The sequence below is a fragment of the Diadema antillarum genome, unplaced genomic scaffold (genome assembly GCF_040938485.1).
Source record: "Diadema antillarum isolate AM-2024a unplaced genomic scaffold, OU_Dant_1.0 seq00000712_RagTag, whole genome shotgun sequence".
Taxonomy (NCBI): Eukaryota; Metazoa; Echinodermata; class Echinoidea; order Diadematoida; family Diadematidae; genus Diadema; species Diadema antillarum.
In genome coordinates, this window is record NW_027271616.1 from 239,578 (window position 1) to 259,292 (window position 19,715).

Below are 19,715 nucleotides of genomic sequence, written 5' to 3' on the forward strand. Positions count from 1 at the left end.
GCTTACCTGACATAAGCTTGCAAGATGCAGACGGGTAAAGTTGACTTTTGGACAAGATCAAAGAAATCACACTGTAAAATGGCAGCTTCATTGAAATATACTATTGTTTGGTAAACAGTTTTGGAATGTTCATTTCACAAGTTTTACATGGTTTCATAAAAGAAATACACACAGTATAGGTAACGACATGCAAAAGACATACCAAAGACAAATCTTTATCCAATAAGAATTCCATCCGGGTCAGGGTAATATATACATTATTGTATTTGCTGTATAAGGCTATGTATTAGGCCGTCGTCTTATTACTGTTCGCACTCTCAAACTCCCAGATTGGTCGACAAGGAACATAAAAGCGCAGTAACTGAGAGAATTTATTGTGAAACATCTAATTGATTGCAACGTACTGTCAACAACATTAGAGCGCGCTCTTCTGATTTCACACGCCATATGATACTAAATTCATCATGAAAGTACATGTAGCTACCATTGGTATAACATACCTCGCAAAGATGAGTAAGTGCTTCTTGTATTATAGTTATAAGTTGTTTCCAACCGTTCATTTACACCATATCTTATTATTTTTTTAATGCTCATTTTGGCAGAAACGGTACTGAATCACTGAAGATTTGATGTGCGTTTTCTATGGTGTGTGTGAGCTTCTGGTATTAAAACTTGAAACAAGAATGACGTCTTGGAAAAATACACTTGTACTCCCTGATTACTATAATTTATGATATAGGTAGTTATTCTGTTCTTTACTAGAACAGCCATGAAGATTATGTCACGGAAACCAGCAAATAAGACTTTAACAATGTAGTAACTTAACAATGGAAGCATGCCAAATTCTGGCAGGGTTTATCTGCATTTCAATCAAAAAGAGTGCCTTACTCTTTCATACACTCACAGAAATTGTACACTGTATTTGTGGAAATAATAATAAAGTCTTTGTCTTGAGTTGCACATGACACATACTGATATGAAATTTATATTTCATACTTTTCATCTCTTATAGACCAACAGAAGAATAGATTAAGTTCTCCCACAACGATTTTATTTGGTATGCAATGATAATATATTCATCGCTTGCATACACAGACAAATATGAATGTGCAGTATTGTCAATAGGCCTATGAAATCTCAAGATATAAAGGAGACTCGGTTTCCCCTTTTCCTTCTTTTTGTACATTTATCGGTTCTTCTGAAGTCAGGAATGACCGGTTTTACTGCACTGACAACTTCACTTGCTTGCGCTTTTCATGGAAAGTCCCCATGTGAATTGATGAATACATCGTCCTCTAACCGTAGAACGCGAATAAAAACACGCCAACTCCAGCCAGGAGCACGCCGTTCCACGCCACGATCTTCTTGATCAGGGGCCTCTCTACTATCGACGTCATCTTCTTCTCCAACGCTCTCTTTTCCTCCTCGCTCAGGGGCTCGTCATCGGGCACAGTTGTGTCGATGCTGCAGAGGAAGTTCCACGTCTTTCCCAAGAAGCTCGTCCTCTTTGCCGCCTCTGTTCCCGCCAAAAGCAGTACAAAGTATAACAATAATCAATTTAAGGATGAATTGAATTGTCGCAGTAATTGTAAATGTTGCCGTACTTTCAGTTAAATATTTTGAGGTTTAAAAAGAAAGGATGACTCGCCATAGTAATTATGATGTTGAAATTACATTATTGGTTAAGGAATTCCTTATACTCGTGTTTCTACCCCGGTAGCTGAAATATCTACTTGATTATCATGTGAGGTAAACGGCAGATCAGAAATCGGGAACTGAGTGTATTATCAAACCCGTAGAGATTTACCGGTACTCTACATCGGAGGAGAGAGGTTAAATACTGGACTATATAGTAGCAAAAGGGTAATTCAAATCAATTCAATTTTCAATTTCAATTTTATTTGTTCAATTCCATCAAGCACAAAAGAGATTTCTTTTGCATGCAGCCTATCTACTTTGTACTCTACTTAAGTGTATATAATATATATATATATATATATATATATATTTTTTTTTTTTTTTTTGGTTCCAACCATAACTTTTTATAGTTATTCGTGTTCATACAATTAACATGCACTGGTTGCGTATAGGCATATCGTGACTATCGAGAAGTTCGGGTCTACCAGCGAAATCTTCCAAGCTGGCTGGCAACAAGTGTTGACGATCGAGTGTCTTTTCAAAGGTTATCAACAAGTTGGGTTTACATCAATGCGCTATGTACTTACGCTCAGCAATTTCCTTCATTTTTTCGATCTTGATTGCCTCGTTTTCCTTGTCCTTCAAAGCCTGTTTCTCTGACATCGGTTCCCGGGGAAGCGTGATGTGTTTGGACCACCACGTGAGACGGACAAGCTATATGGAAAATGTGAAGATGACACGCATGGTATTTAATCACTTTGGTTTGGTTTATTGGTTTTTTTTTTCCATTTTTTTAAATTCGAACAATATTATACATAACATATTACGTAGTATTAGCATGACATACAGTGGATAATTAACTAAGTACAAGATACATAAAATATGATATCATTTAACGAAATAATAAAACAATATTCTGATATTCCTGTCAAATTACAATGATGACAACGTTCATGTAATCATGTCATTAATCTCTTGGAAATGATATTTGAATCGCACAGGAGACCACCATCATAAGGAGTTATGCATGGGCTTTGAGTAAATAAGGGAAATATACAAACAAACATATGAATAACATGTATGTGTACAAGAAACTCTACACGATGATTGTAATCCTTTCATTGTCATTTATTCATGTAAATGCAGTGGTAACGAGAATCGGAAGTAACGTGACTGTGTTCTTAGCAGAGGCAGCGGGACAAATATACCCGAATGCAAAGAGGCGACGAAAGGATGGAACGGCTATTCACACTCGCTTCACATGATTGTAAACTTTGTCCTTTTTTTTACCCTCACAATTAACTACAGAACAGTCACTGATTACTGAAGTACTGTAATGTATACGATGTTTTTTCACAAAATTAATCTTCTTCCATTAGGTGAGAAAAAAAATAGTTTTGCAAGTTTGTTCTTTTTCTTTCTTTCCACCAAATGCCTACACATTACTAAAAGAAATAAAAAACAATTCATGCAAGTGGACAATGAAAAGTCACGGGGAATAGAATACTTCGACGCATACAAAATGTTCCATCTGTGTGTACACAATGATTATCATCTATATCTTTTATCTGTCTATTTGTCCATTTATCTATCTATCTATCTATCTATCTATCTATCTATTTATCTATCTCTTTATCTATCTATCTATCTATCTATCTATTTATCTATCTATTTATCTATCTATTTATCTATCTATGTATCTGTCTGTCTCTCTATCTATCTATGTTATGAAATGTAACTGTGTGTGTGTGTGTGTGTGTGTGTGCGCGCGTGTATGTGTGGCTGCAGTAGGCGGAGAAATTATAAAGGTATATAATAATTATGATATCACGGACGCAGAATCATACACAAAAGAGAACAATATCTTGATGATGATATACCTAAAACAAAATATATCTTATTTTATAGAACTCGAAAGCTCTTGCCTTAATGGACGGGATTGGTTTGGACAGCAGACTGATGACCACAATACAGACGAGAGTGGCACCATACAGGAAACAGGCGAAGTGAAGATAGTGGAAATTCTTCACCAATCCGGGTCGCACGTCCTCCTCGCCACAGGGAGGGACCCCGTACACGATGTCGAGCATCGCCCGCGTCACGCCGATCAGGAATCCGCAGATGATTCCGTAGAAAGCCCCCTATACACAGATGGAAGAGTAAAGAGAAATCTTTTCAGTCAGGCATTTTGTTTGTTTAGTTTTTTCTTGTGTGTGTGTGTGTGTGTGTGTGTGTGTGTGTGTGTGTGTGTGTGTGTGAGGGGGTGACAAAATCATTTCCAATTAAGGACTCTGTAATAAGAAGGAGGCAGGTTAATGATAGATGATAGATTGGGGGGTATTTATATCTTTGCTCTATTAATACGACTATTGGGATAGAGATGTTTTCTTTCAATGAAAAAGGGTCCGTTTCGGGGTTCGAATCTTATGAATGTTAAATCATCTCTCATTAATTTTACCTGAAGATGATTACTAGAATTATGTGTCCACAAAGTTAGACGGCCGGCACTAGTGACGTGCAGTATTGATTTTGATTGATTTTATTTCATTTCTGAATTTCTTTTTCATACATAGATGAAATACAAAGTGAATTGAACGACCTGGGTATAATTGAGCATAGTATGATTTGAATCTGACAGTTAAAACAAATAAATTATTGATTCAATTATCCAACTTTTTCTAACACAATGTGAAATGAACACAAACAAGCAGTATTTTATGGATATGTTTATGCAAAAATATGACGTGACCCACCGTTTCGTTGATTCGTTCTGACAAGATGGCGGCCGTGTATAGAGCGAACATGGTTGGTGAGAAATAGGACGAGATGGATTGAATGTAGACGAAGAGCTCGCCGGACCCAAAGGCCTCGATGACCGGAAGCCACAGGATACTGACCACCACTAGGACTAGAGTACATAACCTTAAGGGGGAAAAAAGTTACGAAACGAAATGCTACGAAGTCGGGGATTGGTTGGGGCTCTGTGGTATGAAAGGAAAGTTCTTGACTATCAACGAAGGTCACAAGTTCGAATCTTAAAAAGAAAATAACACCTTCCAACAAGATGTTGGAACCCAAACGATGTCCCTTTTTTAGCTGGATGTATGTGCGATAATGCCATCGGGTGATAGTTATAGTAACGGGGTCATGGCTGGGGAGTGCTACTACTAAAGAGGATCAACCGTGGGGAAATACGACCATATCGATACTGCTATCATTGTTTTTAGAAGTAGAAACAGTGGCTTTCAAATCCTTGACATTATTATCATCACCATCATTATCGATATTGTCATTGTTGCGATCACTGCGGTCAAAATTCAATATCATATATTTCTGATAGACTGATAGAAACCTCCGTGGCTAGTAAGCTTCCATCATCCTAGTGTACATATGACACATATAGGCATACATATACATATGAACTGATTTAAACAAATAATCTGAATCTGAGTTTGAGCAGGGTTTGAAAAAGAAGACTTTTTTTTAGCGAAATCAAGCGAAACATTTGTTTTTTCTCACGATATTCCAATGATGATAATAATGACACTTTAATGAATCTTAAGTTATCATGATTTGAATTGTGGGTTGCAGAATGGAATTGCCATGGTGTTCTGTTCACTATAGAAACAACCTCAAACAAATCTGAAAATGTTTGAGACAGTTTACTACACGGAGCTACGAATCCGCCTTACTTTCCCGCCACCACAAGTTCCAGTTCCGTGGACGTCGGTCGGACCTTGAGCCAAACGTCGATCACGAACATGGAACTAGCGCTGTTGAATATGGACGTTAGGGAACTCATGAGCGCAGCAAGCATGGCTGCCAACATGAGACCTTTTAAACCTGCAGAAGAAAGGAGAGGGAATAAGCGAGATATTTAGAGTGATAATCACAGATTACCTTGTAGAATTTGATGTCATAATGCTTTTCCTGTTATTGGATCTTAGTGTTTATTGTGACCTTGATAGTGTCCTCGGAGGTTAATCCCCTCATGTCGTATACAGGTAAACGACATTCACTGTATAATCTCTTATATCCAACGCTCAAAGGTGAATCACGCACAAGGTGTACCTTGGTACTAATAAGCTTGATCTTGTCATACAAGCGATTGAAAAGATACTGATAACCTTTATGTTCAGATGTTATTGTTGATGTGTTTGCTTTTGTGTTTCAAAGTCTCTATAATGTGGTTTTCCCAAGCAAGTACCAATAATGGACGTCGATTCAATGCTGGTAAATGGCATGTTGTCTTTTTCTATTTCAAAAAAGATGAACTGCTGTTGTGCGTGATACACAAAAATGAATGTTGGACTGGACGCCATTAGATTATCTGATAAACGATCGATTTCACACAAAAATGAATCGTCAGCACTGCATTATATATATTAAAAAAAAACTTACATTGATGTTATCAAGGATACAGATGTAACGATGTCACAAAGTCCTTGTGAAACGTGTATTATATTATTACGTGGGAGAGGGACTGTAAGAATTCATACACACATACACACACATATACACACGCACACACACACACGCACGCACTCACACCAAAAACAAAACAAACAAACAAACAAACAAACAAACAAACAAACAAACAAACAAACAAACAAACGCAGATACAACTTTCTATCGCTATCCAACTTATCCTGCATCACTCACCTGGAGGCATGAGATATATCAACATCCTCGGGTATGCAATGTTGGAACATCCGTATTGGTTGCTGCAAACGTTTTCACATATGCCTGGCTCGACGCACGCCACTTCATCTGAAACACAGATATGCAAATTAATTTCACATTGAGGGCGTGTACCGAACTATATAATAAAAATAGTGATCCAAATTAGAGAATAATTTCATGTGTTCAACTGCACAGTAGACAGGACAAGCATCAATATTATCATCATAGTTTTAGGTCTTTTCTTTTATCGTTTCGGCAGTTAACTATAAAGACGGATTAGACTCTCATAAATAATATTTTATTTCAGGGGACATTACAAAATATCGCCCTCACCAGGATCACATTCTCTAATGTCACACTTTGGGATATTCCATCTGATTGATTAACAATATATGTAGCAATCCTGTCATGGTTACAAAACTTTCCCTTGATACTGTACACTATAGCTATAGCTTTCAGGAATTGAAAGAGAAAGTCCCTGGCTTGTATCATGATTGGAAGGAACGGTGCTTCACCTAAGACATGTGAAAACTTTAGAGCAGGAAGTTATGCACTCGATCTATGTGTTATGAACATTGCTTATATAATAAACGAATATAAATTCAGACAAAGTATACAACAGTAATCGGAAAAACAATATTGTTATTTTCAGATTTTTCACATGAAACAGTGAATATTGGCCGAAATCGCTATTATGAAAATAAAACCTGAAACGCGGTGGCATCGCCTCAAAACGTTTCCGTTTGTCCAAACATGAAATTTAATCCGAAACTTGCTGTAAGTAGTAAACCACACCCGAAATTATATAACTTACGATAGGAGACATAGTTATTAATATGTTTCTCTCATTAATTCCCTTCTTTAAAGTAACTTCAATGAGGCTTTGTTTACCAGGCCACAGCGATCTACTAATCATCCCAGGGATGATCATAAGGAAGAAGGGTAGGATTTTACAGTATCCCGCCAAAATGGTACCAGCCTTGGCTTCAGACACGTCTGCCGCCGCCAACGTTCGCTGGACAATCACCTGCACAAGCAAACGTCACCGGAAACATTACATTATTATATGTTATACATTATATATTATACATTGTATATTATATATTATATATTATATATTATATTTTATATGTTATATGTTATATATTATATATTATATGCTATATATCATATATTATATATCATAATATCATATAGCATATATTACAAATTATATATCATATATAATATATTATGAATTATATATTATATATTATATATTACATATTACATATGAAATTTCACGAGTGATCATCATATTTTGCTCTATTACAAATCCCTTGGCAAGCAACGACTGGCGCTGGTGTCTTCTTGTTTCTTATAACCAATAGTTGTGTTCTCAATTTAACAATCCCTCTCTTTCTCCCGTAACCTCGTTCATTCTTTTCTTTTGTCCCTGTATCCCATCTGACAATCGCTCTATTTTAGCATTAAGTATGCAAAAGTCGTTGCTTTGGAACATTACGTTTGATGTTTAACACAGCCCCTCTGATGAAACGGCAAAATCCATGATTTCAATTTTCTATTTCATAAAAAACTCTTTTAGGATCATATCGACTGCAAAGCAAATGACATCAGTGAGAACCAATTGATCTGAAATCACAATTGCATATGAATTGTATAAGTTGTTTCAGCCGTCTGTGTTTTATTAACTGCAATGGCTGTGCGTTTTCTATGTATTTCTCTTTATTGCATATCGTATGTATCGTATATCGTATAATGTCTGAGACACTGTGAATACAAGTTGGTTGACGCCGTCATGCCTGTATGTAAAATTACGTTTGCAGGGAAGGCTATATGTCTCATTGTAACTTTGTGGTGCATGCAATGTTGTTTGTTATAAATATTGATGGTGATGATGATTTACTCCAAATGAGGGGACGTTCTTAAAGTTGCTATAGGATCTCTTATTCACCTGATTGGTACAGAAATACCAGGCGGAGAGCAGGAAAATCCCCATGACCACTCCAGGCCAGGGTAGAGCGTTCGGGTTTGTGGCGCGTGCGTCGCGAAAAATGTGGAAAGCGTCGGGGGTCGGTATGCCGCAAGAGGTGTTGCCGTAGATGGCGGTAGTGTTGGGTATGGCTGTCATGTACTTGATGTACAGTTGGTCCAAGCCTCCGATTTCGTTCAATCCTAGCATACGAAAACTTGACTTGCATATTAAATTTTTTGAGGTAAACATCAGCAGTGAAGACGACTCACTCATAGAATGTCAACATTAGTGAATATCAAAAACCACGTTTATCTTTTTACTTAAAGAAGATCTCCCATTTCTTGCAGACGAGAGAGAGATAATGGAACACAGAAATATTCAAACAAGCGTGACGCCAGTCCTATTAAGAAATAGGTATTCCACGCTGATGAAGAGGTACTATTGATAAGAACATTACTGCATTAACTACTAACAAACATTAAATGATGCGTCAAGTAATTTTGGAAGTTGTGTGCCGTGGCATCGTCCGGTAGACATAAGAAAGACTCTTCGATTTGATTTGCAAACTACAATCTCGTCACCACCTAATAACAATCACTTTATCTATAATGGATGCAGTTGATGTAGGAGAAGAGGTGCCCGGGGATAGTAACTCAATGGTAACCACGCTTTCATCATCTTTATGTGTTGCAAAGTATGCATAGTAAACATGCAAAGAAACCCCGGCTCGGTTCTCCGATCCCGCCGTCACACCCCTATCCCAAATAATAATAATAATAATAATAATAATAATAATAATAATTGCATTTATATGGCGCTTCATACTGACGTTTCTAAGCGCACTTTGCTACTCATACAAATAGATTAGAAAACACAATAACATTAACAAAATCAACGTTAACAAATCACGACTCATCCATAATTCTTCGTGCCAATCCCATTCCTCCGTCACGCCCCCATTCCACAACTCTTTCCCTCTTCCCTCAGATCCCAACTTTCAAAGAAGATAAGAGCAAACGTCACAATGAATGGAAGAATAAATTGTTCTTTTGGTCTGACAAGTATTACATGGACACTAACACTAACCGATGCCCATTAAGATGAATGCTCCTGTGATCATAACCACTGTCTGCAGTGCGTCCGTGTAGATGACGGCTTTCAGCCCACCGGCCACCGTGTAGATGGTCGTTAGAGCCAGCAGGAGGATGGTCGAGAGGTAGATGTTCCATCCAAGGGCCTCTCGGATGATGATTGAGCCAGCGTACATCTCAGCCTATGGGACCAAGGAGAGAGAAAGTCAGTATAAAGAAAAAAGAACACACACACACACACACAAGGAATTGTCATAGACGCACAAAATTATGCAATCATACTGGAAGAAGTAAAAGGGCACAGTACAAATTCACGGTCCCGAAGAAACATAGTCATTTCGGAAACCCAGACCATGGAGAGAGAAAATCAGTAAAAAGAAAACAAAACAGATTACTAGCATTGTAATAGACGCTCAAAGTGCCATGTGCCCTGCGGGTGCTGTTCGTTATTCCGAAGGTTCGCTATTCCGAAGGTTCGTTATTCCGAAGGGTCGTTAATCCGAAACACGCAAATTCCCTATACCTAGAGGTTCGTTAATCCGAAAATTTGTGGCGATATTCCGAAGGTTCGTTATTCCGAAGATTGGTTAATCCGAAAATGAAATTCGGAACAATGAACCTTCGGAATAACAAATCCTAGGAATAAAGAGCCTTCGGAATAACGAACCTTCGGAATAACGAGCTGTAACCGTGCCCTGCTCCTCAAAGTGTTTTGGTGAGATATGGTGAATGATGCAAACAGACCGGAAGAAGAAAAGGAGAACAGCAAAAGTTTACGGTCCTGCAGGAACACAGTCATATCGGAAATATAAACAGTCTGGCATTATCAGTACTTCAAAGTGAAGCACCTCAAAGTAAATTAAAAAGTTTGAATGTCCTTTACCATAGTGTGATGGTACCTAGTATCCAGCGTGGTTCTCGTGCTTTCATTATTTTGCGCTCGTGAATGAATGGGAAGGGAACAGGATGTTTACTGATTACTTTACCTGAAAGTAAATACGATTCTAAACATCTTACTATCAATAAGAATGCGACTGAAACAAGCACGAATCGCTCAACCATTGATACTTAAACTTGAAAGTTAAACCATGTTTCATCTGCTTTAAACTTACCGACAATGAGGCTAGGACGAGCAGGAATAGGTTGATTACGGATATGCCCACTTGGAGGCGCTCTCCACCAAAACGCAGCTTCAGATACTCCGGGACAGTTGTGATCTGAAAAAAAAAAATACACCGCATTATTCATTTAGAATTCTAAGCACTGAAGACCACTATCAACATGAACACTTCGTGTATAGACTTTAAATTGAAATGTTGGTTGCATTTTGTCCTTTTTGTCGAGTAGGAGAATTGAATAGACCATGTCAGGGGAGGAACATTGAAGATAGCGAGATCATTTACGATACTTGGAGGATCACAAGAAATGTTGCCATATACCTTTTGATTAATTGAAATGCCAAATTGCAGTTAACGATCATCATGGAACTGATTCATGAACGAATGAATGAATGGATTATATGGATTGGGGGAGTCTGACACACCCCTTGTACGGAATGAAACTCAAGTACTCTCGTAAATCTAAAAAACAATGAAATAGCGTTGAGCGGACACTCGCTGCAACAGTGTGAATTATTTGACAGTTCATCCAACATCATATACCGCTGTATATCTTTCATGAACTAGCCTCGAGATACGTACCCCAGAAGCAAAGTATACAGGGACGAATATGAACCCAAGCAGAAGAAGGCAGAATATTCCCTGGAAATTTGGTGGAAACAAAAACACAGCATGTTACATTACAAGGCTTCAAATTCATCTAAGCATTAAAAAAAAAGGAAATTGTACAAAGATTTCACAACCCCCATCAAGAAAATGAATACATTAGTACTGACGATGCAGATGATAATAACAATGATAATGATTATAGTGATACAGTAATTATAAAAATGAAAGGATTATCATCATCACCTACTCAAAGATAACAATGTAATGGTAATGATAATGATATAAAGAACAACATCAACAATAACAATACTAACTAATGACGATAGAGTATGAGTCAAATATGAACGACACGACGGTCACTGCCTATGTGACAGCACAAAGCAGAGAACGTAATTTCTATCTGGAAGATGTTAATGCTGCAATAGTGGTTGCTTAATCTCTATCAATAATGATACCCGAGAAATACAACTTCATATTCACTTTGGCCAAGTATATTGGTACTTTGATACTACAATATCACCACCCAACCTTATACTATAGAAACGAAGAGCTTACTCTCTAAAAAAAATCGAGTGAAAATTTTCACTCTGAAAAGAGTGAATACAAAAAAGAGTGAATTTCGAGTGAAATTGGAGTGAATTTTGAGTGAAAATGCTCATTTTCACTCATTTTGGAGTGACGTCAGGGATCACTCCAAAATCTTCGAGTGATCCCTGACGTCACTCCAAAATGAGTGAAAATGAGCATTTTCACTCAAAATTCAATCCAATTTCACTCGAAATTCACTCTTTTTTGTATTCACTCTTTTTAGAGTGAAAATTTTCACTCGATTTTTTTTCGAGAGAGAGTAAGTGTGATGTCCAAGGAAGTTTTCATATCACTACAGCTTATAACTCTCACCAGGTGTTGACAAAATTTATTGACTTGTCAAGCAACATCACGTACTAACCTGGAATTCATAGGCGATGACTGCATATCCGGAAGCTGCGGCTGACCCGGCCAGACCAATGAATGAACTACTTCCGATGTTACTCACATACAACGATAGACCGACCTGAAAATATGTTTTTGCGTAATGGTAAATAAGTACAAATGCTTTTTAAAAAGCTTGTTGGTAAAAGGCAAATCGCTATTAAAGAAGGACGTAAGTGACTCGTGATTGTGCAATACAATGTATCTCTTATTCACTGTATACGTCACTAATATCCCTAGCTTGAAATATCAAATCTGTAAGCCCCTAATCTTAAAAGTTAATTATGTTTTTTTATGAAAAAGTAATCAGATTCTCAAGGACAACATTGCTTAGTTCTCTTCTTTCCACACGGGCACAGATCTCTATTACTTACCACCGAAAAGAAGATTTTAAAAAAGTTTCTAGGTGTTTATCATCATGATAATGTCAAGGACTCAATGCAATCTGTGACTGCGTTGTCATCAACACGTAAAAATCCTGTACGAACAGATTTTTTTTATTAAAAAAAAATCAGCATTCTGAACGTGATGCTCATGCATCCATAAACCTGTTTACAATTATCGACTTGTGCCTTTTCCATTTACAAAGAGATTTTTTTAAAAATGTTGCGTTTTAGGCGGAGAAAATACAAACTCACCAGCCACCACGACATATCTCGTCCTGCGAGAAAGTATCCACTTGTTGTGTTTTTGTCCGAACCCCGCCATGATGCCTGTGTAACGTATAAGGAGAAAATGCTGAATGAAAACCATGGGAAAAGTTAAATTCATAAAGAGATTATCTTTGCGTTCAGCGGCAGTGTAAGAGCAACCACAATCGTTTGAAAAGACGATATAGATTACAGAGTTGAGGTCTGAGTTGCACACACTGATAATTATATTAAAGAAAATAAATATATCACTTTTCCAGGATGATTTGTGTTATTTTGTGATAAACACTTTATTCGGATAGAGATTTTCGGATTCCCAAAAGACATAAAAAATAAATGGGAAAAACCAAAACAGAGCATAAGGTACATGATTCTGAGATATTTATGTTTTGATCAATGATAAGACATCTAATCCAATTCAGAAATGAAAATATTGACATTTTAGCACCTCTCCGTGCAGACTAAATGGATTTTACAACAACTTTAAATAAAGAAACGGTGACGAGAAATGCTAAAAAAAAGATACTTAGATGAATCCAGGGTTTAAATAGTTAATATTATACGAAAATAAGACAGAAAATATACCACATTAAAAAAAAAAAACTTGGATGACAACGCTTGAATGCCATTTAAAGGCGAGATAAGGAAATCTGTACGCTGTTCTCATTTGCTGTCTTGTCGAAAAAAGAAAAAAAAAAGAAAACCAAAATACAAGAGAATTCAAGACACAAGGACCTAATTAACCAAAACGGATCGCTCGGCTGAATAAATATTTGCTCTTTGCGAAGACAGTGAAGCCAAAGTGGTAGAGTATAGACCATGCTCAAAATAAAACAAAACAAAAGAATACTGGTCTGTAAACTAGCACAAAGGAAGCCCCTGGTTTTTTAAAATGGCATAGCTATTAAATGTTTAATGCCTCATCAGTCGTCTTTTCGCGACACCTTCGCTATCTTATTGGCAATGCAAGGGCTGAACTGAAGGTCTCATGTCTGCGTCCTTGGCATTCTATGTGACCTTTTTTTTTGAGGGGGGGGGGGGGGCTTGACATGATAGTATGCGGTTGTGGATGCCTGATGAATAGTCACTATATTTTGTTCATGTTGAAAACCTTTTTTTTACGTGCACTTCCGACTATTCTCTGCAATCATCAATATCACAATATAGCTGTTATTATCATAATTTTCAGAGTATTTTATTTGTTGTTGATACGATTATCATTCTTTCTTTCAGAATATAAGTACCATCTGTGTCACATTATTGTATTAATTTTGTTATCAATAAATCGTTATAACTGAAATATTATTCGTATCACCATCATTACTCTCAGAATATCATAATTTTAATTGGTACATTGAATGTGATTATCGTTGTTATGGCATGGCTACTATTATCAAAATGTTGTGATACTTGTTCATCATTGCTGTTTTCTCTATTAACCAATGATTTTATCAAATGAAATAGATAGAAAGAGAGATAGGTGATAGATAAATAGATAGATAGATGATAGATAAATAGATAGATAGCTGATAGATAAATAGATAGATAGATAGATAGATATATATATATATATATAGATAGATAGATAGATGATAAATAAATAGATAGATAGATGATAGATGACTAGATAGATATATGATAGATGAATAAATAAATAAATAGATAGATAGATAGATAGATATATAGATAGATAGATAGATGGATGGATGGATGGATGGATTAAAGGGAGAGAGGGCAACAAAGACGGGGACTTATTGTGTGATTGTGAGCTAACTTCTCTTAGTATACTTATGTCGTGGACCTATATATTCGGTCACCTCTGATTACTTTTTAGTCTTTTCGAAACGAGTGCCCTATGTTTTAAGCTCTGAAAGATGTGTCAATAAAGTCACCGTTGCCTCGACAGGATGGTGGATATAGGTGAGGAATTACTGATGAAGATGGTGAAGAAATCAACTTGAATATCACGGTCATTTTTTTTATGGAAATGCGAGCCCTGGTATTAATGGTATAACGTCACTCATAAACTTGAAATCAGTGTGTCTAATTCCCATTCGAGCTACAGATATAGCTGCCTTTATTCTCTACATTTTGTTTTCTTGAGTAAGGATATCAGCGTTCGTTTCTGGGATTCGTCCGAGATATAAACTTTGATCGCAACCTGTTTACACCCTGGATCTTAATGATAATGCATTGCAGCTATGGGCTACTGTACGCACTGAAATATCTTAATTAGCTTAATTCAGTAATGCAATCGCGATTCGCACGATGTGTAGTGCTAAAAGAATTTAAGGGAGGCGTGTGTATGACAGGTATGAACTCTGCTCTGAGGAGAATGGACGAATAGTAATTATACTATGTTAAAGAGTTGATGCTATTATCAACGTAATGTTATTGTTACACACTGCAACATGAGAGTGCTGGGGGAAGGGTTGCTGGGGCTACATGCTTCGACTCCAAACAACCTTTGGCTATAACTGCATCAATAACAATAATGACAAAAATATCAATAACAATGATAGTAAAAACAACAACATGTTTCGAGGCCCCTAGAGTGGAATGTAAAAACTTTTTCATTGTAACAACAACAACAACAACAACAACAACAAAATCCCAAATTTGATCTTTTAATTGATTTTTACGCCCTATTGACAATGATTGGAGAAATAGAGAAAACAAGCTAGAAATCTTCACCTGCCATGGCTATATATTGCTCTATCTCTCATTCTCTCTCTCTCCATCTCTCCCTCTCTCTCTCTCTCTCTCTCTCTCTCTCTCTCGCATGATATGTTTGCACTCTTATATTCTTTGTTGAAAATGAAAATATACAAATGAAATAAACAAATGAAATAGAAAAAACACTACATTTTGGTGGGTGTTGACTGAAGTTAAACTGTGAGCAGGCCCTGATGAATTCCCCATTCTCTAATTCCCTCTGAACAATGCTATAATACTGCTGATCGAGGCCGATTTTCATGCGACATGAAGACTAGTATACCCTATCCTGATTCTTATATTGAAAATGTTATTTCATCACATACCCGATTATTGAGGCATCACAGTTTTTTTATCTCTCTTGTCCAATTAAAGATCAAAGAGTTACAAAAAATGACAAATAATGTCGACACCATCAATATTTAGACAAACGAATGCTCAATGAAACGATGCCTCCATTCTTGCTGGAAGTTACTACCAGTCGATAGGGCTTACTCAATCAAGACTATACAGCAAGATCACAGCAAGAGAATCAGATAGAAAACTTCTCTTTTGGAGCATTTCATTGCCATGGCAACATTATATTTTGAATGAAAATCATACAGAAATATTGTAGATTCAGCTAATTCATTCAGTTTCTGAGCAGCTCTCTATGTATGATAATGTTGATGCCCCGAAACCAGAGCAAAATAGAAAAATAAACACTGTGTGCAATAAAAAAACTATCCAATATGAAGATTCCAAACACTTACCCAGATTCCGAGACTGAAGACGATAAGGAAGTGGAGAACGATGATGACGATGTCGACGGCAACCAATGCCGATGGCTCTTCATCCGCCATTGCAAAAATAGCGAGAAAACTCCAAAAATAATTATTATACAGTTATATTTGAATCAGTGGTCGTACGCAGCAGGCGACCAAGCCGTACCCTAGCCAAAGATAATACTCATGACAGTACAAACGAGAAAATGGTCCGATCCTGTGGTCCCAACAAGTGCAAAATACAGTGATTACCCAATCTGTGCGATTTCATACGTTGCTTATTTATCTTATCACGTTTCAAGAGTCAATATAAGATATATAACACACACGCTGTATAGTCAATCGAGTGGGTTGATAGTCAAGGTAAAATATCTCAACAATTATCTCTCGGTGATGAAGAAGCTCGGTGATAAGCGTCATCCAAACCCAACGTTTTTTCAAAATGTTTGATTAGGAAGGATCAAGGTACCTCCCTGTCCTTAAATCGCTAAAGGTGACGCGCAAGCACCAATCATCTATATAGACGACTGGAGGTTAGTGCACGCACAAGAGTTTGTGACTTGTATATGTAGTGCATGGAGGCCTATCAATATTCTGTAAATATAATTATGCTTTGTTATTTCATATATAATATTCATGGAGCAAATGCAGAAATATCCATTACAGTCTTCAAACAGAGGCTTCAAATGTGAAACATTCTTCCTGCCCTGCACATGCACATACTAGTTACAAAACGTTGGTGGAGTACAGTTAATTCTGAGTATACCGACGGAACCGGAACAGAAACAGAAATAACATCACACTGAAATAAAGTGAAACTTAAAGTGGACATTTGCGTAAAGTATACTTGCAATAGGTATCATAGGCCTACAGACGCATACAGAAAGAAAATGGGGGGGGGGATCGAGGGAGAGAAAAGTGCGTCTTGTGGAATGAATATCAAATCTGTTTAGAGACAATTCCATTCCGCAGAGATGAACATTTCCACTCCTTCCTGTCTATCTATTTGCCTCTTCAAAAATCCTTCCAGAGTCGAATGAGATAATGCTTGTCTTGGGTATAAAACAACAAATTGTCGGCATTTATGGCCATATACTAAAGGTAAGGACAGAGGAAGGTCTATTCTTATTGTTTTGTTTTTTCTTGTTCTTGACACATTAGGCCCTATAGAAAAAAAAAATGAGGACTAAATAGGTCCTAACCAACTTCTTGAAAAGTTCCTGATTCGTGGCAGATGGTTTTATGGATAACTATTCTCCTTGCCTATGCGTAGGCCTACATTAAGTTCTACCTCCCCCCTCAACTCCCCCTCCGTGATTCCCCTCCCCTTCCCCGTTAGCGTTCCCCTCCCCTCTCCCTCCTCCCCTCCCCGCCTCCCCCCCCCTCCTCCCCTCCCCCCCCTCCCCTCCCCGTGCGTCCCCTCCCATCCCGCTCCCATCCCACTCCCTCAACTCCCATCCCCCCCCCCCCCCCCCCCCCCCCCCCCCCCCCCCCCCCCCCCCCCCCCCCCCACTGATCCCGCCTCCGTCAATATTCATTAGCACATAAAAATGAGTTGGTGACGAAAGCTTAGCTAGCTAGCTAGCTGCTGTACTGCGCATTTATACACAGTGAAGTGGCCGGTTGCTTTCGTGCGACCACGGCAAGTTAGTACACGTCATATTCGGTGGCGAGGTAACGTCCCTGTGTTTTCCTGTATAAAAAATGTTTGTTTAACAGAAGCAATGTTTTTGTAACTAGGACCTACTGAATATTCGTCTTTCAAAACATATGTTAGCAATTAACTCATTAACACAAACTTGTATTCATTCATTGACGAGGCGATGTTCCTTTCAGTCCCATACGTATAGAATTACGTTTGGTGATTTAAAGCGGAGTAGATCTAACGTTAGATAAATTTATAGACCTAGACCCTCATCATAGTCGGATCTCTATGTTGGCTAGATCTATGTCGGTAAGTAGATCCTGTAGACCTAAAATGTATGCCTAGTACATATGCGTGCCTGTTGTAGTGTTTGAATAGTGTATACCGGTACCTCTAGTTGGGGCTTGAGTTGGGGTGATCTTCACTTTACGACTATACGAGGTTATAACTCGTGTTAAATCCGACCAGTTAGGGAGTTTGTCTCTGATCTCCTGTTGTTAGCCTTGCCTTTAAATTTACAGTAAAATTTACTGTGTTCTGAAACAAAGCGCTGAATAGGGTGAAGATTTTTGGTCACTTATCAAGCAAACATAACAATTTAAATTTAGATTACAATAACATTAGTCATTAGATCTAGACTAGTCTAGGTCTATAATTTTACAGATAGAAGTAGTTTTAATTAGAGCTGAATAAATTTAAGAATTAATGAAGTCATAATCATAAAACCCAGTTGAATGGATTGATATTATGATGTCAGTACCGTAATATTCACAAACAGATAATTTTTCTGCTTCAAATACAGCTACTGATTGCAACCTGATCATGGCAGCCTCAGCGCGACCAAATCGTGGTCGCGGACGTGGTAGAGGACGAGGCGGCGGTGCCCAAGAAATGGACAAAGAGAACGTTTTTGGTCAGCGAAGACAGAGGAATTCTCTGGAGAAGACGAATGTTTGGTCAGAGCCAAAAACAGAACGCAATGGTCCTCAACAAGGTGTGTGGTACAGTGATGAAATGCATGAGATTTTGTTTTCTTTTGACGGTCTTTCATCCCTTCCCATTGAACTTTGTTTCCAGGTTTTTCCTTCTCTCTTCTTACTTACACAGCCTTCATATTTTCTCCTCACTTAGCCTCTTTAAACTGTTTACTCTTACTTCAATCTATTTTCCATGCTATCTTTGCCAAATCCTCTCTCTGGAACGTCTTTTGGCCACACCTGAAAAACTGAGTGATGAACTGAAGCAGTTAATATCCAGCATTCAATAAGTGCATTTTGGTAGTAATTGCAAATGCATACTAAGATATCCTTGTGTACCAATCCTTGGCAACATTGATGTTACAAAGAAAATGGTTTTGCTTTTCCAGCAGAAAATGTGTTATTTTGTATGTGTTAAAGTTATTAAATATGAATTGTACCACAATTAAAACTCTGATCTAATTTGCTCACTGAAAATGATCGAGAGCATTTGTTTTTCATTTGTGTGTGCATAGAAATAAAAGGATAAACTTTGTGAGACTCTCTCCATGTGTATTTATGGTGAGAAATTAAGTTTCCCTTGTCTTTGGGCCCAGTATTCTAGAGAGTTAAAGTTGTAGGTGACTGTAAACTTGTTGTTAGTGGTGACCCAATCAGTCTCTTTGTCATAAAACTTTCATATGTGCCTTGGATGTCAAAGTGCCCACATGTGCAAAAAATGTCATTGTCTTGAGGTATTAAGACGTATGAATCATAATTAATGTACTGCAAGTCAGTTTCATGGTTTTATTCACTTTCATTTGTCCTGTCCTTTGTCATTTTCACCCTAACAGCAGCTAAGCACGGTATACCAAAAGAACCAGCCTCGCAAATGAATG

General features: G+C 37.6%; 1 protein-coding gene across 1 annotated transcript; it reads right to left on the minus strand.

Annotated features, from left to right (window-relative positions):
- Nucleotides 1–1,295: 1,295 nt before the first annotated feature.
- On the minus strand, nt 1,296–16,293 carry LOC139737886 (sodium/glucose cotransporter 4-like). The gene is made up of 14 exons (XM_071648555.1): nt 16,204–16,293; nt 12,725–12,799; nt 12,064–12,168; nt 11,088–11,147; nt 10,500–10,604; nt 9,383–9,569; nt 8,276–8,496; nt 7,213–7,348; nt 6,301–6,408; nt 5,331–5,481; nt 4,392–4,560; nt 3,564–3,779; nt 2,226–2,352; nt 1,296–1,516 (listed from the first exon to the last, which is right to left on the minus strand). The coding sequence occupies exons 1-14, from the start codon at nt 16,291–16,293 to the stop codon at nt 1,296–1,298; spliced, it is 1,971 nt and encodes a 656-aa protein (XP_071504656.1).
- Nucleotides 16,294–19,715: the final 3,422 nt, after the last annotated feature.